Here is a 20460-nt window from a genome sequence, read left to right on the forward strand (position 1 = left end):
ACCAATCACTGGGATGTACAGCCTACAGACCTGGCAACATACTGGTACTGAAACTCATATACCACGCATTATTTATTTGTGTGATAGAACAATTTGGCTTGTTGGCATTTTGTTAGTGGGAACTGCCCCTCATGTTGCTACTGCATAGTAGCAGCACAAAATGGCTCACTTCGTCCGTTGCTTAAATTTTTGAGATACCTTATTCTTCCAGGGTAACCCGAGGCAGACTGGGTACTTACCAGGACTTTTAAGGCCACAAACCTAGCCTGTGAAAAATGACTACTCTGTCAGATCATTGCTCTCTCAATATTGTATAAACTCATAAAGAAAGCCAAGACCATGGCTTTTGGTCCTGAACAGTGGCCAGTCTACCTCAGATTGCCCTGGAAGGATAAACTGTCTCAGTTGACACCAGTGGTGAATAAGTGCACATTATTCAATTTTGTAGCACTGAAGTCAAACTGTTATCAATGGCAGGGACTTTGGTGTACAGGACACAGTTTCAAAATTTGGAAGAATTGTGAACAGCAAGGAGGACGGTGATCAATTTTAAGAGGAATTACACAGGCTGGTGGAATCGACAGATAAGTGGCAGATTAAATTTAATGCAGGGACAGTCAGAAGTCTAACAACTCCAGGTTAAAGTCCAACAGGTTTATTTAGTAGCATGAACTTATGGAGCGCTGCTCCTTAATCAGGTGAGTGCTAAGGAGCAGTGCTCCAAAAGCTCGTGCTACCAAATGAACCTATTGGACTTTAACCTGGTATTGTGAGACTTCTGACTGTGCCCATCCCAATCCAACACCGGCATCTCCACATTAATGCAGACAAATGTGAAAGATTCATTTTGGTAAAATGAATGTGGAGTGACAGTATAAAAGGTCCAGTTCTAAAGGAAATGCAAGGAAAAGGGACTAGGGTTGTACATGTGCATATACCATTGAACGTGGTAGGGGTAGATTGAGAAAGTGGTTAATAAAACTTAGACGATCTTAGGTTGGAATTCTCCATTGTCGGACACCCTGCCACTGCAACTGGTGAGAATGCAAAATTTGGCACTCAGCCAAATCTCCATTCACTCCAGCAGGAGCGGAGAATCCCCCCTGCAGATGTGGTTGGAGAATTCCAGCCTTAGTCTTTATAAATAGGAGCATGTCGTACAAAAGGAAGGAAGTCCTAATGAATCTTTACAAAACCGTGGCTCAGCCTCAACTGGAGTATTCTGGACATCATGCTTCAGGGACAGTGCAAAGGCATTCGACAGAATGCAGAAAAGATTCACAAGAATAGTTCCAGGCATGAGGAACTTCCGTTGTACAAATGAATCTGAGAATCAAGGCTGCTTTCTTCGAAGAAAAGCAAGAGAGGATTTGAAAAACTTGTTCAAAATCAGGAGGACCTGCACAGAGTGGACAGGGATAAACCGTTCCCATGGGTAGAAGAACCAAGAATCAGAGGACATTGACTTAAGTTACTTGGCAAAAGAAACAAAAGTGATGTGAAAAAAAGCCTTCCCCCAGTGAGTGGTTAAGACCCGCAATGTGAGCTGGAGGCAGATTTAATTGAGATTCTAAAAAGAGAATTGAATAATTACGTGAAACAAAACATTTCAGGCACAACGTGGGACTAGACAAGTTGTTCTTGCAGAGAGCTGACACTGGCATGATGGGCCGAATGGCCACCTTCTGCACTGTAAGCATTTTATGATTTTATCAATAATAAAGTGCAATATGGATTTGTGCTATGGATAGGTAAAGAAAATTTGACTCATAATGCATCATTGAACTCCTGTTCTTTGACACATTAACAGTTCAAGACAAGTGAAAACAAAGGTGCTAATGCTTGGTAAGTGATTGCAATTTGTCCAATTAGCAATATTTTATTAAAAAAAAGCTTGTGTGGTCTCTGACATAACTGATGCCAGTTGGAAAAACTTTCAGTGGGTGCAGTCATATCCAACACAAAGAAAACTTTTTTTAAAAAACATGACATAGTTAAGCCTCAATTGAGGCTTACTGGCAATCCATGTGACCACTTTTTTTGTAAATTTAACAAAATAAGGAAATTCCATTCAGGCAGCCAGATGTTAACTACTTATTTATTTACGCCAAGGGAATAAGAGTAGGTAAAATTTGTAATATTGTACCTAATAAATTCATACTACGCCATCACAACGCATGAGGGAATTCTTTATAGTTTAGCCAAATTATCTAGAACAGAGAGCTTTTTCTACTGAAAAGCACAGCATGTTACACAAAACAAAACTCTTTTCTGCCATTATTCCTAGTACCGCCAAGGCAGGCCAAACATAATTTAGTCTGCCTGCCTGGAAAAGGTCTTGTTTTAGCAAGTGCATTAGCTTGACAGCTGGCACTCAGAGTAAAACAGAAAACTGTCCCCCTTTAAAGTGTAAGACTTGCCAGAAACCTTTTTGGGGAGATGAACAATAATTTAGCTAGTAGAATTCACACTTTATAAACCACTAATGAGTAACGCAGAACACAGTGGATGTGGTGCTCTCCAGGGCAAATTTGTATATTACATAACAATATTATGTAAACGGGCTGGGTGGCACGATGGCACAGTGGTTAACCTCACAGCGCCAGGGACCTGGGTTCAATTCTGGCCTCGGGTCACTGTCTATGTGGAGTTTGCATATTCTTCTCGTGTCTGTGTGGGTTTCCTCTGGTTGCTCCGGTTTCCTACCGCTGTCCAAAGACGTGCAGGTTAGATGGATGGACCGTCCATGCTAAATTGTCCCTTAGTATCCCAAGATGTGTAGATTAGTGGGATAAATGTGTGGGATTACGGAGATAAAGCAGGGAATGAGCCTGGCTAAGATGCACTGTTGGAGAGTGGGTGCCGGCTCAATGGGCTGAATGGCCTCCTTCTGCACTATAGGGATTCTAAACACAAAGTACATAACCAAGAGAATAGCCTTGACCATTCACTATATATTCTTAAAGGAGTACATCACTCCCATTTTAAGCTCAAATTTCTTGTTTAACCCATGGTAAATGGCAGGCCACAAAAATAAGAAAAATCAACAAATTCAAAAGTAGAGATGAAATTATTTCATACAGATGTAATCTATGTGCTGGAATAATTTAAGCTGGTAACAACCTAATGGAATGAGCGATTAACCTGACACTGTATGACAAGAGAGCCATGTGCAAGCACATCATTCATAGAAAAGAATTATAATTATTTATGTTCACTTAAAGTTTAGCCAGAACTTCATCTGGAAAAGGCGCAAGTTGAAGAAGTAATTTACAAGTAACTGAAGAGATTGTCTGACTACTCATTAAGTTTGGCACAATTCCTTCACAGGCTGCTTACAGTAACACCGTGACAATAAAAAGCTACTAGTAAGTCAGCCATCTTAAATTACAGCAAAACTATACTGTATCTGAGATGGAGCAGCAGAATGACAAAACAATCCCGACATCAAACCAACTCTAAATCTGTCACTTGAGGCAATACTCATACTTTATCCTCAAACATTCAGCAAGAAACCAAACGTTTGACTGCAATAAACCATAGAAACCCTACAGTGCAGGAGATGGCCATTTGGCCCATCGAGCCTGCACCGACAACAATCCCATCCAGGCCCTATCCCCGTAATCCTTCTAATTTATGCATCCCAGGATACTAAAGGTCCATTTAGCATGGCCAATCCACCTAACTCGCACAGCTTTCATCTGTGGGAGGAAACAGCAGCACCCGGAGGAAACCCACACACACACACAGGGAGAACATGCAGACTCCACATAGACAGCGATCCACACCGGGAATCGAACCCGGGTTCCTGAAGCTGTGAGGCAGCAGTGCTAACCACTGTGCCATCAATCTTCACAATGCTTCAATGAGGTTTTTTTTTAAGGTAAATCTCATTAGTTACAATTACCGGGTTCTCAGTTCAGACCCCAAATCTAAATCACTGGACTGAATGTGTCTGGAAATCCTGCAGGTCGAATTCCGCCAGCCTTGCCAATATCCCACTTAAGGGAATAGGGAAAATGTGACCTCAGCAATTCTACTCAAGAACAATTTTCCTTAGGTTTATCTAACACCAACATAACATGACAATAATTAGAAAGGCGCTGCAAGTTAAACTGAACATTAATTAAATTAAAGTTTAGAATTTATTTATTAGTGTCACATTTATTAGCTTACATTAACACTGCAATGAAGTTACTGTGAAAATCCCCTGGTCGCCACACTCCAGTGCCTGTTCGGGTACACTGAGGAAGAATTTAACATGGCCACTGCACCCATCCAGCAAGTCTTTTGGATCGTGGGAGAAAACCAGAGGAAGCACTCGCAGACACAGGGAGAACATGCAGAGTCTGCACAAACAGTGACCCAAGACGGAAATCAAACACAGGTCCCTGGCACTGGGAGACAGCAGTGCTAACCACTATGCCACTGTAGTGGATTAACAATGAACTAAGAACAACAGATAGGGTCAGTATAACACTTTCTGTTTGCTTTTAGTTTCTGTTCTTAAACACAAAGGGAATTACCCTAATAATGAGATGATAAATTTCACACAAAACAGCACCAACAGTGAATTAACCCAATTATTTTCCAATTCATTCCCGAGGGTAAAGTGGATGGATTGAAGTGAGGACATGGGAATGTTAATAGCTTAAATAATAATTAACTGTGGTCACAGATACACTTAGAAAGAGTCTTTGTCCAATTGTGGTTTTAATGTCAATCTGGTTCTGTAACTAATCTTCTAAATGCAATTTCCTCTGGTGGTCTCAGTTTCTGTTTGAGAGAGAGGTACTGAACATTAGAGAAAATCTCAACCTCCATGATGATGATTGATGATGTGGTTATGCCTCAGCTTGAAGACATTATTATTAAAATTAACTAACGTAATACTGAAAAGGCCATTCAGACCTGCAAACTTCCATCACCAAGGCAAGCACTTGGTCAACTTATTTGCAGTCTGTAGTATCCGAAAAATCACTACACTGGCAATTTTCCATCCGTACTTATATATTCATGATTGTAACGGCTCATCTATTTTCATTACACTGTAGAAAGCTGCTTACTTTGTGAGCTAAAGACATATGTTTTCCGTACTGAAAGGCCATTTCTTGAACTTCCGTGTCATGTTTTGCCAGTTGCATCGCACCTTGACAACTCTTCGCCAGCAAAGCACCATGAGATAGAAAAATCCGCTCCACCCAGTTAGTCATCAGGATGTCATCAGTCACCTTCTCCTAAAAATAAGCACATCAGTGGTCATGGGATTATAAGTAATAAATGCACCTCCAGATATACCTGTACATTCCAGAACTATGATGTGGAGATACCGGCGTTGGACTGGGGGTAAACACACTAAGAAGTCTCACAACACCAGGTTAAAGTCCAACAGGTTTATTTGGTAATAAACGCCACTAGCTTTCGGAACGCTGTTCCTTCGTCAGGTGAGTGGAGAGTTCTGATCACAAACAGGGCATATAATGGCATATAGAACATGGAACACTACAGCACAAACAGGCCCTTCGGCCCACAAGTTGCACCGATCATATCCATACCTATCTATAACTCTCAATCCCATTAAATCCCACGTACTCATCCAGACGTCTCTTAAAAGACCCCAGCGAGTTCGCCTCTACCACTACCAACAGCAGCTGATTCCACTCACTCACCACCCTCTGAGTGAAAAACTTACCCTTGACATCTCCTCTGTACTTGCTCCCCAGCACCTTAAACCTGTGTCCTCTCGTTGCGACCATTTCAGCCCTGGGAAATAACCTCCGAGAATCCACCCTATCTATACCTCTCAACATTTTATAAACCTCTATCAGGTCGCCTCTCAATCTTTGTCTCTCCAGGGAGAAGAGACCTAGCTCCCTCAACCTATCCTCATAAGGCATACCTCCCAATCCAGGCAACATCCTTGTAAATCTCCTCTGCACCCTCTCATTAGCTTCCACATCCTTCTTGTAGTGAGGTGACCAGAACTGCGCACAGTACTCCAAGTGGGGTCTGACAAAGGTCTTATAAAGTTGCAGCATTATCTCCCGACTCCTAAACTCAATCCCTCGATTAATGAAGGCTAGCACACCATACGCCTTCTTGACCACATCCTCCACCTGTGAGGCCGATTTAAGAGTCCTATGGACCCGGACCCCAAGGGTCCTTCTGCTCTTCAACACTGCTAAGAGTCCTACCCTTGATATTGTACTCCTTCACCCCATTGGACCTGCCAAAATGGACCACTACACATTTATCCGCGTTGAAGTCCATCTGCCACTTCTCCGCCCAGTCTTGTATCCTATCTATGTCTCGCTGCAACTTCTGACATCCCTCCAGACTATCCACAACACCACCAACCTTCGTGTCATCGGCAAACTTACCAACCCATCCCTCCACTTCCTCATCCAGGTCATTTATGAAAATGACAAACAGCAAGGGTCCTAAAACAGATCCCTGGGGCACTCCACTGGTGACCAACCTCCATGCAGAAAAAGACCCATCCCCAACCACTCTCTGCCTTCTGCAGGCAAGCCAGTTCTGGATCCACAAGGCAACAGCCCCTTGGATCCCATGCCCTCTCACCTTTTCAAGAAGTCTTGCATGGGGACTTTACCAAACGCCTTGCTGAAGTCCATGTAAACCACATCCACCGCTCTAATAATAGCTATTTGTAAACTGTGTGCCCCTTTATATACCCGGTTCGTGATCAGGACTCTCCACTCACCTGATGAAGGAATAGCGTTCTGAAAGCTAGTGGCGTTTACTACTAAATAAACCTGTTGGACTTTAACCTGATGTTGTGAGACTTCTTACTGTCATTCCAGAGCAATACATGGCTTAACGACCTGTGGTAAGTTAACTACCGATAATAATGCACACAGTGGTTAGCATTGCTGCTTCACAGCATCAGGGATTCAGGTTCAATTCCTGGCTTGGGTCACTGTCTGTGTGGAGTCTACGTGTTCTCCCCATTTGCATGCGTTTCTTCCTACAGCTGAAAAACATACTGGTTATGCGCTTTGGCCACGCTAAATTCTCCCTTAGTGTACCTGAACAGGCACTGGAGCGTGGCAAGTAGGGGATTTCACAGTAACTTCTTTTGCAGTGTTAATGTAAGCCTACTTGTGACACTAATAAATATACTTTAAACTTAAAAAAGTCAGAAGTGCGACTGAATAAATCTTTTCAGTGAAGGATCACAATCAGTTATGATTCCCTAACAAAGGTGATCAACATTGACAAATTTTTGAATCATTCCAATAGCAAAGAGAAGACCAGTGTGGCAGTCACCATCTCACAGCAATTCATATTTTGGAAAATTGAGTTTCTGGTGTCAGAATCAATCATGTTTAGGAAATGATTTCTCATTCACGAGATAATCACCAGCAACTCATTCCTGCTCCGTCGGATGGTTCATTTATTTGAGGCTTAAAAAAAATGAAAGCCCTGGAAGTTGAGCAAATTAATAGCTACCTACAATATGTCCTTGAAGAGGTGACTGCAAAAATCACAATTTAGTTACTTTTGTGTGACTATCTAAAGTATCCCATTTTTCTTGATAAAAAATATCTCTCAAAATATAAGTCAGTTGATTATCTGTTAATAGTGGATCTCACATTCTGATATGCAACCCAATTGACCTGAATACCAAGGAAGCTAAGGAGATATTAAATTTCTGAAACTGTATTGCTTTGTTGGTCTACATTTTGCACACATAATGGAACAGTAGCGTGGAGGGGACCATCTTGATAGCTCAGGTGATAGTATTCTCTTCAAACTGTAAAAGTGCAATGATCCCTGCAGCATATTCCCAACCTCACTATAACACTGCTCTCCTGAGCATTGCAGGCAGTTTGTGGCAATGAAGTGCTAGCTAAAAAAAAAAGTAAGGTTCCAGGAGAAGCAGACAATTGTAATTAATTGTCAGTTTGGGACTCCCTTCCTCATTAGCGCACAATCGCTTTCTCCAGATGCATTTCACTCAGATCAGAATTCCATTATTTTCGTTTGTGAAGGGTCGGGGGGAGGTGAAGGGTGAAATGAAGAGTTTTGATCCACTTATATTAGCAGACAGTTCAAAGTTCAGGTTATATTAGAAAAGCATCGATTCACCATGATGGTAATTTCAGTTTCTATGGAATTTTCATCTTCCTCAAGGCGCTGGTCCAGAGACTGCATTACTGCAAGAGCGTATGGCACTGAGAGGAAAATTGCGAGCCTAGAGTGTGTTGTGAACAGACACTCTGCTGGCCGATGTATGTGCAAGGGAGAATCACCACGTAAAAGCAAAACGTGCACTGGAGCGGCTACAAGATCGAAATCAAGCAACCCCTGAACCAGTCTATTTAATATTTAAGCATTGTCGCACATCAGGCAAAGTCTAAAAACAGCATCTCGGTATTGACATTTTTTAAAAAATGTTTATTAGTGTCACAAGTAGGCTTACATTAACACTGCAATGAAGTTACTGTGAAATTCCCTAGTTGCCATACTCCGGCGCTCTGGAATTCCTTCCTATCCTTCCTTTCCTCTTTGAAGACAACCCACACAACCTAACTTATAATATCTCCTTGTGTAGCTCACTATCATCTTTTGTTTTATAATGCTCCTGTAAAACAGCTTGGGACCTTTCATTATGTCAAAGGTGTGCCTGAAGAGTGCAGGAAGGCATAACAGGAGCAGCACCAGGCATACCTAAACATTAGGTGTCAACCTGGTGACATTACAAAACAGGACTACAAACAGCAGAAGCAGCAAGTGATAGACAGAGCTAAGCAATTCCACAACCCAACAGATCAGATCCAAGCTCTGCAGACTGATCACATCCAGCTGTGAATGGTGGCAGGCAGTTAAACAATTCACTAAAGGAAGAAGCTCCACAAATATCTCCATCTTCAATGGTGGAGGAGCCCAGCACGTCTGTGCAAAAGATAAGGCTGAAGCATTCTCAACGATCTTCAGCCAGAAGCGCTGAGTGGATGATCCACCTCTGCCTTCTCCAAAGGTACTCCAAAGGTCAGTCATCATCCAATATGATTCATGCCACATGATATCACGAAACAGTTGAAGGCACTGGATATTGCAAAGGCAATAGGTCCTGAGAACATTCCGGCAATAGTCTTGAAGACTTGTACTCCAGAACTTGCCAAGCTATTCTGGTACAGCTGCAACACTGACATCTACTTGGCAATATGGAAAATTGCTCAGGAACGTTTTGTACAGGAAAAAAAGGAAAAACCCAACTCAGCCAATTGCTGACCCAGAGTCTACCCTTAATCAGTAAAGTGACGGAAGGCGTCATCAACAGCACAATAAAGCAGCACTTAGCAATAAGCTGCTCACTGACTCTCAGTTTGGGTTCTGCCAGGTTGCTCAGCTCCTGACCTCATTGCAGCCTTGGATCAAACATGGACAAAAGAGCTGAATACCAGAGGTGAGATGAGCGTGATTAACCTTGACTTCATAATAGCATTTGACCAAGTGTTACATCAAGGAGCCCTGGCACAACTAGAGTCAATGGGAACCTGGGGGAAAAGCTTTGTTGGTTGGAGGAGTCATATCTGGTACAAAGAAAGATGGTTGCGAGGGTTGGAGGTTAATCATCTCAGCTCCAGGGCATCACTTCAGGTTTCCTCAAGGTAGTGTCCTAGGCTCAACCACCTTCAGCTGCTTCATCAATGACCTGCCTTCCATCATAAAATTAGACGTAGGGATGTTCACTGATGACTGCACAATGTTCAGCACAATTCACAGCTCCTCAGATACTGAAGCAGTCCATGTCCAAATGCAGCAAGACCTGGACAATATCCAAGCTTCAGCTGACAAGTAGCAAGTAACATTCACACTATACAAGTGCTGGCAATGATTGTCTCCAACAAGAGATTATGTAACTATGCTCCCTTGATACTCAGTGGTATTACCATAGCTAACCTCCCCACTATCAACATTCTGGGAGTTTACCGTTCACCAGAAACTGAACTAGACTAACCTGAGAAATTCAATCTGGATAAGTATGAGGTGATGCACTTGGGCAAGACAAACAAAACAAGGGAATACGTAATGAACAGCAGAACCCTGAGAAGCACCAAGGATCAGAGGGACCTTGATGCGCATGTGTTCATTAAGTTAGTAGGACAGGTGGATAAAGTGGCTGAGAAGGCATTTGCTATACTTGCCTTTATTAGCTGAAGCATAGAGTTTAAGAACAGGGAAGTTATGCTGGAACTATATAAAACATTGGTTAGGAAATAGCTAGGGTATTGTGTGCAGCTCTAGAATCCACATTAAAGGAGGGATGTGATACCACCAGAAAGGGTGCAGAGGAGATTTATTAGGATGTTCCCTGGGCTGCAGTTTTATTTACAAAGAGATATTGAATAGATTGTGGTTGTTTTACTTGGAGCAGAGGAGACTGAGAGGGATATGATTAAGGGACAGGGATAGACAGGAGGAAACTTTTCCTCTTAGTGGGGGAATCAGTGACCAGGGAGCATAGATTTAAGGTAAGGGGTATGAGGTTTAGAGGAGATGTGAGGAAAAACTTTATTTCCCAAAAGGTGGACGGGATCTGGGACTCACTACCTGAAAGGGTGATGGAGTCAGAGACTCTCACAATATTTAAGAAATGTTTAGATGTGTACTTGCAAAGCCAAGGCACACAAGTCTATAAGCCAAGTGCTGGAATTAAAATGGTTGGGTGGTTTGTCTTTGGCTGGTGCAGACACAATGAGCTGAAGGGCCTTTTTCTGTACTACAGACTACTATGACTCCATATAAATAGTGCACCAACAAGAGAAGATCAGAGGCAAGGAAACTTGCAACGAGTTAGTGCTGTGAGTCATAGTGGTTAGGATTGCTGCCTCACAGCATCAGGGACCCAGGTTCCAGCTTGGGTCACAGTCTGTGTGCAGTTTGCACATTCTCCCCATGTCTATGTGGGTTTCCTGTGGGTGCTCCAGTTTCCTCCCACAGTCCAAAGATGTGTAGGTTTGGTGATTGGCCATGCTAAATTGCTCCTTAGTGTCAGGAGGGCTAGCTGGGGTACATGCATGGGATTATGGAAATAGAACCTGGGTGGGATTATTGTCAGTGCAGATATGATGGGCCAAATGGCCTCCTTCTGCACTGTAGAGATTCAATGAGTAACTCACCCCTGACTCACCAGAGCCTGTCCACTATCTACAAGGCATAAGCCAGGAGTGTGATAGAATACCCTCCACTTGCCTAGAATTCAGCTCCAACAACTTTGGGCGGCACGGTAGCACAGTGGTTAGCACTGCTGCTTCACAGCTCCAGGGTCCTGGGTTCAATTCCCAGCTCAGGTCACTGCCTGTGTGGAGTTTGCACATTCTCCTCGTGTCTGCGTGGGTTTCCTCCAGGCACTCCAGTTTCCTCCCACAGTCCAAAGATGTGCGGGTTAGGTTGATTGGCGATACTAAGAAATTGCCCCTTAGTGCCCAGGGATGCGTAGGTTAGAGGGATTAGTGAGTATAATATATGGGGGTAGGGCCTGGGTGGGATTGTGTTTGGTGCAGACTCGATGGGCCGAAGGGCCTCTTTCTGTACTGTAGGGATTCTATGATTCTAACTCAAGAAGATTATCACCATCCAGGTCAAGGCAGCTCACTTCATTAGCATCCCTTCCACAAATGTGTGGAGTTTGCACTTTCTCTCTGCGTCTGCCTGGGGTTTCCTCAAGGTGCTCAGGTTTCCTCCCACAGTCTGAAGATGTGCAGGTTAGGTTGACTGGCCATGCTAAATTGACCCGACTATCAGGGAGATTCGCAAGGTAAATGTATGTGCTTATGGGGAAAGGGTCTGGTTGGAATTGTGGTCAGTACAATTCGATGGGCCAAATGGCCTCCTTCTGTACCAAAGGAGAAAAAAACACTCACTCACTCCACCGCTGACGAACAGTGGCAGCCGTGTGTATCATCAACAAGATGCACTGCAAGAACTCACCAAGACTTCCTAGGCAGCACCTTCCAACCCACAACCACTACCATCTAGAGGGGCAGGGCAGCAGGTACTTGGAAATACCACCATCTGCCTAACATTAGATGAGATCTGATCCCAGTTCTAGCAGCGGCTGGGCCACAGCACAAAATAGAACTGAATTTGGCAGAAATTATTTTTCCTATTGTGATGATCCTTGCGCTTTGGCAATAGTTTGTATTTTCTTTTGGGAAGATCCTTTTAAGACCAAAGTGAATCTAAAATAATTCTGGCAAGGTGTTCTTAAACTTCTAGGAAGCACTCATGTGATCTAGGTTGCTATGGAACCAAACAAAAGAGTAAGTAGGCAGGTAACTGAATATCAGAACAGATCAGAACAGTTTTTTGAAGATAGGTGAAGGCAGGGCAGCTGATGTTGTCTACATGGACTTCAGCAAGGCCTTTGACAAGGTACCACATGGTAGATTGTTGCATAAGGTTAAATCTCACAGGATCCAGGGTGAAGGATCTAAATGAATACAAAGTTGGCTTCTTGACAGAAGTCAGAGAGTGGTTGTAGAGAATTGTTTTTCAAACTGGAGGCCTGTGACCAGTAGTGTGCCTCAAAAATCAGTGCTGGGTCCACTGTAACTTGTCACTTATATTAATGATTTGGATGAGAATGTAGGAGGCATGGTTAGTAAGTTTGCAGATGACACAAGATTGGTGGCATAGCAGACAGTGAAGGAAGTTATTTTTGATTGCAATGGGCTCTTGATCAATAGGACCAGTGGGCTGACGAATGGCAGATGGAGTTTAATTATGATAAATGCAAGGTGATGCATTTTGGTAGATTGGACCAGGGCAGTACTTACTCAGTTAATGGTAGGGCACTGGGGAGAGTTACACAACAAAGAGATCTAGGGGTACATGTTCATAGCTTCATGAAAGTGGAGTCACAGAAGCACAGAGTGGTGAAGAAGGCATTCAGCATGCTTGGTTTCATCAATCAGAACGTTGAATACAGGAGTTGGAATGTCTTGTTGAAGTTGTACAAGACATTGGTAAGGCCACACTTGAAATACTGTGTACAGTTCTGGTCACCCTATTATAGAAAGGATATTATTAAACTAAAAAGAGTGCAGAAAAGATTTACTAGGATGCTACCAGGACTTGATGGTTTGAGTTATAAGGAGAGGCTGGATTGTCTGGGACTTTTTCCTCTGGAGCATAGGAGGCTGAGGGGTGATTTTATAGAGGTTTATAAAATAATCAGGGGCACAGATCAGCTGATAGTCAATATCTTTTCCCGAAGGTAGGGGAGTCTAAAACTAGAGGGCATAGGTTTAAGGTGAGAAGGGAGAGATACTAAAGGGTCCAGAGGTGCAATTTTTTCACACAGAGGGTGTTGAGTGTCTGGAACAAGCTGCCAAAAGGTAGAGAGGGGTACAATTTTGTCTTTTAAAAAGCATTTAGACAGTTACATGGGTAAGGTGGGTATAGAGGGATATGGGCCAAATGTGGGCAATTTGGGACTAACTTAGTGGTTTAAAAAAGGCAGCATGGACAAATTGGGCCAGAGGGCCTGTTTCTATGTGGTAAACCTTTATGACTCTATGATCTGTGACTCTATCCTGGTGAAGAAGTGGAGAGAAGATTCTGACTACAGCAAGAGCTGTATTACTGTGTGTCTAACAAAGTTAAATAGGACAGAAAGCGGTAGCCAGTGGTAGCATTCTCTGTGGCTTGGACAAGGTCACTCCTGCTGCTTCAATTTTGACTGAGCCAACCAGACCAGATAAAAGGATAGGAGAAAAATGTTGCTGGCAATTCTCTTGTCATCAAAACTGCTGTGAACCTAGCTAAAGAGATTCTACAGCAATGTACCATTTGGGTGTTGACTGTGGGACCTCTGGATAGAACATGGCTACTGGTGAAAGCAAGTAGTCTCACAACGCCAGATTAAAGTCCAACAGGTTTATTTGGTATCATGAGCTTTCGGAGTGCTGCTCCTTCATCAGGTGAGTAAAGGATGAAGAAGCAGCGCACCGATAACTCGTGATATCAAGTAAACCTGTTGGACTTTAACCTGGTGTTGTAAGACTTCCTACTGCGCCCGCCTCAGTCCAACGCCAGCATCTCCACATCATGGTGATAACAACTTGAAAGCTGAACTGATTGAGCGGGAAATCAGAAGATTCTATGTACCAGAGGCCAAGTCAGAGAACTTTGGAACTGTACATGATACCACGTGTATGCTTCTGGTCCTATAAGACATATCTTTGTTGTATCCAGTGTTAAAAGTGAAATTTATCTTTTTATTTTAAGTATCATTGGCCTGGCAGTTAACATTTGCACATTACAGTATAAATGGAATTACAAATTGAAATCTTGTCCATTGGTTTCCTTTCCATTAGAATTGAGAGATTTTCTTTCTTTTCAAAACTTATCGGTCTTCACAGAGATTGCAACACTGCTAAGATGGGTGATAAAGGTGGTGGTTTTATACCAGTGAAGTATGGTCTGGCCCTCTTGAAGCTCTGGCATTTTGCTAGGACAGCGTAGAATACTTTGGAAGCAACACTGAGGGGGCTGGGGAAGGATTTCTTTAGTCACAGTACATTGCTTTTTAATGCACTGATGAATTTCTTGCACACTTCACCTTCCCAATTGACCAATTTTTTATTCGCGAAGCTCAGGGATTGCTAGATGGCAAAAAAAAGATACAGGTCCACCTAGTTCTACCACCCTGGCAGCTGCCCAGTTTGATGAGAATGGAGTTGTTGACTGAAATTCCAGGACAGTGAGTGATTGAAGAGGGAAAGGAAAACTTGTCTATCTTTGTCAGTTATAAGCACTCCAAGGTCAGACAGAGCAGAGCCAGAAAGAAGCAGTGTCAGTACATAAGGTCAACTTCAGAAAACCATTCCATGCTTCATTTTCATTCACAGCAGTGAGCTTTAATCAGTTTTTTTTCCCCTATCACTCCAGTTCAGATTGGAACCCAGGTCTTAAAAGATCAGAAAGACAGTGTCCTAATCTATCTTTTTCCCCTCATTGTAGTTTGATGGACAGTGCAATAATTCAAAGTCAAAAAGTACTCCCAGCATTTTCTGTTCTTAACTTCAAGACTTCCACAATTCGTAGTGTTTCTCCCTCAAGAGTTGCGATATTGCCAAGTCTATTAAAATTAGTGTTAGACTTTCAACTACTTTTGACCCAAAGTTGCTATCTTCTCAGAAATTGAATATGTTTCTCTCTATTGTTTGCTGTCCTTTCACTGTTCGATCATGTGAAATGTGGAGATTTATTTTTAACACCTATATATATTTATAAAACGTCCCTCAAATAGTTCATGGTTTTACAAAGGAAATACAATAAAGTGATTATATTACCTCATCAGTTCGAGCATTTTCGTAATACACGCCTTGAACCAAGTCTCCAATTGCACTTGATACAAGCTCCACAACCTGCAGAAAGAAATAAAGACGTCATTCAGGATTGCGAGGACAGCCTCCCTCGCCAACTGAAATTCTATACACTCTCACCCATTTGTATATGGCAATCAGATTCCACTGGACTAACAGCTCTTCCAGCAGCAATCATTTCTTACTTTCTTTCCATTCACAAGACCAGCAGTCAAGTCTCCCAGGTTGTGCTGTTTGAAAGATTAACAATTTCAACTCAAATTGAAAACCCGATAAGAGCACGTTGGACTGAAATTACATCCTAAAATCATGAGCGATATTTTTATCCACTTTCTAATGTTTCGCAGTGTGTGGGGATAAAGTGAAATGTACAAAACAAATCATGATCTTAACCAAAGTTTCGAGTGACATGATTAGCATTCAATTCTATTTAGCTGAAGAAAATACAGTGAATTATACAAATCTGAGCAAAGAAAAATATGACTCAACCACATTTGCTAGCATCACGGATTTTAAGGGGTTCAATTCTGGCCACATCAATCCAGATTCAGTTGGAGAACTGAACTAATCAGGTCACTTACATTTGCTTTTGATCACAATTTCACCATATGATGCGCTTGTATTGAATTTTCATTGGAAAAGAGATCTTTACAAAGTACAAATTGTATCTGCATTTGTGAGTGTTCATGTCACAGTATATGCAAGTGGTTTAAGCAACTTTTACTCCCTTGACCTACTGCATAAAACAAGGTTCCACTGTATTTCTACAAATTAAGGTACATCTCATCTACCAGCAACATGCCCTGTTCAGTAAAACAAGCTTTAAAGTACAGTGCAAAACAAAAAACTATTATAATCAAAAGCAGAAGTACTAATTATGTAACAATTCCATGTCAACCAATGCCATTCTCAACAACTCTACTGTTACGATATATTTAAAAAAAAAACTATTTTTCTCCCTTGAATCCAGAAGGTTTAAGTTTGGAGTCCAGAGTAAACATGGTTCTTAATCAGTCATGTTGCCCTTTGAGTAACTGGATCCTTGAGGAAATATTGTAGCAATATGAGCTGCAGCAGTAACCCAAGGACAATGCTCCTACAGTGTTACCAGATGTGTTGTGTTATTTAACATGGGAATAGAGAAAATGAAGGTTTTTTTGGAAAGTATCAGATAAGCCCCATTCCCAAATCCGAACGGATTGAGTATCGCCAACAGGTCTATGAAGAACTGTAACCAAACTCCTAACAAAGGATTGTATTACAGTTCATACAAGCTACATCCCAAGATTCTTCTGATGGCTGAGACACATAATACAAATCAATCACTCACAAAAATGTTATGGTTTGTGAAACGGTCTGTGCCTAGAGACCGGCAGATCAACAGCCACTGGTAATACGAAGAGGAATTCACGAAGACACCAAGTCCTGTTCTAAATGTCAAAGTGATAGCATGAACTCCTAACAATGCATTGAGCTGTGGATAACTAGCTATTTTCTGCCTATGCTGTAACACTAGACACCATACAATGCGAGCAGAGACTTTGTTCTCTTTCAGCACTGATCCTGACCAGCATTAGGAGAGCCAACTTTTTTTTAGCCAAAGAACAAGAGACAGAAGTAAAATTGCAGATGTTACTGTTTGGTTTGCAATTCAGTGACTTAGCAAAAATGGAATCAGAATTATTGAATAATTAGGAACTTGGTTAACATTATTCCCCATGCACTGTAGACAATAATGCACGCATTCACATCTATCACTCTCACTAATACACAAGTAAGTAAAAGGACTTTTGCCAGAGTGCAAGACTCTTGTCCAATAATGCATTTTATTGCTATATTATTTCAGGAAATTACATTATGCAATTCCGAACAAAACTTGCCTGAAACATTACAGAATATGAAGACTCCAAGTGTTATATTTCAAAGTTCACAACCTAAACGTTAGTACTGGCAATGTTTCCCTAGCTGTTAATGGAATAATTTAGGATCACTAACATAGGTCTTATTTTTGAAAGAATGATTGCAGGTGTCAGCACTTATATGAATAATCCATGGAATAATGAATTTCTTTTTGTATTGGACAGAGCACCAATATTTTCTGCAACTTGACAGTGACAATAGCAAAATGGCTTTATGAATTAATATGACAACAGAGCAAAGGATCAGAGAAATCAAAAAAATTCGATGGTAAAAAAGAATATATAAACTCATCACTCATTTTCAATTCAGTCATCTTTGAAGCTCTGTTCCCAGAACATTGTCAGCAGTCCAGTCACCAGGATGCAGTAGGGGAAGTTCATCAGCAGCATCTCTCCATTCTGAATCTTCCTGTGCATTCAGGAAGACAACCCAACATTCACCAAACTGGAGAGGAGCATAATCAGGCAGATGCCCAGCATTAGAGACACGATTTTGGACGGTGGGGCTCTTTAAACCGAACAGTAAGTGCCTCAGTGGGGGACATTATAGAGCAGAGGTCATCCAAATTGTTTATATTCCTTGTGTATTACAGAGCTTGCTGTGTGTAGATTTTTAAAAACTGCCAAAATTATGATACTGATTGGGAAGATCCAGAACTTCTCAATTTGTTCACACCCTTTTGACATTTTGGTACTTGTTCCCCATCCTTTCTTCCCTCCATCCCCTTTCCATGCAATTTTTCCCTAAATCTCCAGTTGAGGATGAAGTCTTTCTTCCCATAATCTACTTCAAGATGGAGGTTTCTTCCCTTGCCTCTCCAGTTCAAGGCTGTATCGTTCTTGGCGTGCCTTCCAATTTTCATGCTGGCACTCTGTGTCCTCACTACCACCTCAGGCCTTTTGTGCTTTCTACCTCACCTTGCCCATGATTGGTGTAGATCCTTTGTTGCCTCAGCCCTGGAACCCTAATTCAACTGGAAACACCTTCTCCAAACTCACCTGTTAACTAACTTTTTGTAAATTTTCCTTAACTGCATGGAGCCTAACAGCAGCACACTTTTGGCATGGAGACGATTCCCCTGCTGCAGAACTCTAACTCACCCAGAAAGCACGCAAGTAAATTGAAACCAGAGAACCACCTTATGTTTCGCCCACCTCCATGACAATATGGCCTTTCAGGCTTCACCGAATACTTTTAAGGTAATGTAGCCCTAGCTCTAAAAACAAAACAACTTCTTGGACTTAAGTTCTTTGCAAGCAGTATAGGCATCGCATCTCCTGTTCTCCAGCAAAATCAGCCCTGCTGTTTTAGGATCTTACCTTTCTCGATATTAATCCCTTAAGTAAACATGTCCCTAACCCTTTAAGCGCAATAGTCTTCAAGCTGCTTTAGTTGCATCTATCCCATTTTCAACAATTAAACTTTAAGCTTCACAGAACTAAACATGAACTAGATACATGTCTCAGTGCTAGACAAGTGCAGATGGAAAATTGGAGGGAGATTCAGGGCATTTAGGGATTACTAGCATGAGTCTACACTTCAATTTCCCTGTTTGATTTCAAATTTCGACTACTTTCTTCCCTCCCTCCTTCTCCAGTTTCTTCACTAAAAGATCATTCCTAGGGCTTCTAGAACCTGAAAATGTAGAAATAAAAATAGGGTGAAGGAACAAATATAGTAGCGGGCAGCACAGTGGTTAGAACTGCTGCCTCACAATGTCAGGGTCACAGGTTCAATTCCAACCTCAGGACACTGTCTGCGTGGAGTCTGCACATTCTCCCAGTGTTGGTGTGGGTTTCCTCTGGGTGCTCCAGTTTCCTCCCATAGTCCAAAGATGTGTGGGTTTGGTTGATTGGCCATGCTAAATTGACCTTAGTGTCTGGGGGATTAGCAAGGTAAGTGCATGGGGTTACGGGAATAGGACCTGGGTGAGATTGTGGTCGGTACAGACTCGATGGACCGAATGGCCTCCTTCTGTGCTGCAGGGATTCTATGATTCAATGAGCCATCTGAAAAATTGATTTTTGGATTTCTTTAAGGTGGCAAAGGGAAAATTGCCAAAGGCTGCATTTGAAGTGGTATTAAACAATTATTATGCAGATGACTAAAGCTTGACCCAGGTCATGGGTGACCGTGGGATTTCTGATGGCTGGAATCATCAGCTGTAATAAGCCAGCTCCTAAACAATTCTGACGTGATGTCAGCAGTTGACCCATCCCTTTTATACACAGGAAATGTCAGCCACTCAAAGGTAATTGGCAATGCTTAACCACAAATCATTTATTGGAGAAAATCTATATTATCAAACAGAGACAAAGAACAAAGAAAATTACAGCACAGGAATATGCCCTTCGGCCCTCCAAGCCTGCAGCAACCATATTGCCCAACTGAATCAAAGCCCTGTACCATTTCTGAGACCATATCCTCTATTCTCATCCTGTTCATGTATTTGTCAAGACGCCCCTTAAAAGTCACTATCATATCTGCTTCTACTACCCCCATGGCAGCAAGTTCCAGGCACTCACTAGCCTCTGTGTAAAAAAACTTGCCTCGTACATCTCCTTTAAACCTTGCCACTCACACCTTAAATCTATGCCCACTAGTAATTGACGCTTCCACCTGAGAAGAAAGCTTCTGACTATCCACTCTGACCATGTCCCTCATAATCTTGTAGACTTCTATCTGGTCACCCCTCAACCTCCGTCGTTCCAGTGAGAACAAACCAAGTTTTTCCAACCTCTCCTTATAGATAATGCCTGGCAACATCCTGGTAAACCTTTTCTGTACCCTCTCCAAAACCCCCACATACTTCTGGTAGTGTGGCAACCAGAATTGAACACTATATTCCAAGCGCAGCCTAACTGAGGCTCTCTAAAGCTGCAACATGACTTGCCAATTTTTAAACTCAATGCCCTGGCCGATGAAGGCAAGCATGCCGCATGCTTTCTTGGCTACCTTCTCCACATCTGTTGCCACTTTCAGTGATTAGTGTACACTCAGAACCTTCTGCCTATCAATATCCTTAAGGGTTCTGCCATTTACTGTATATTTCCTATGTACATTAGACCTTCAAAATGCATTACTTCACATTTGTCCAGATTAAACTCCAATTGCCATCTCTCCACCTGATCTATATCCTGCCGTATCCTCTGATGGTCCTCATTGCTATCTGCAAATC

General features: G+C 42.2%; 1 protein-coding gene across 1 annotated transcript in view; it reads right to left on the reverse strand.

Annotated features, from left to right (window-relative positions):
* Positions 1–20460, reverse strand: part of pdss2 (prenyl (decaprenyl) diphosphate synthase, subunit 2) — a 198257-nt gene that overhangs the window by 30911 nt on the left and 146886 nt on the right. Inside the window, exons 5-6 of the mRNA XM_080193379.1 lie at positions 15330–15404; positions 5067–5237 (exon numbers count right to left, since the gene is read on the reverse strand). Coding sequence (XP_080049505.1) covers positions 5067–5237; positions 15330–15404 — 246 coding nt within the window. The remainder of the gene's footprint in view (positions 1–5066; positions 5238–15329; positions 15405–20460) is intronic.

This window comes from Carcharhinus amblyrhynchos, chromosome 7 (genome assembly GCF_965287045.1).
Source record: "Carcharhinus amblyrhynchos chromosome 7, sCarAmb.v2.hapA, whole genome shotgun sequence".
In the NCBI taxonomy this organism is placed as follows: domain Eukaryota; kingdom Metazoa; phylum Chordata; class Chondrichthyes; order Carcharhiniformes; family Carcharhinidae; genus Carcharhinus; species Carcharhinus amblyrhynchos.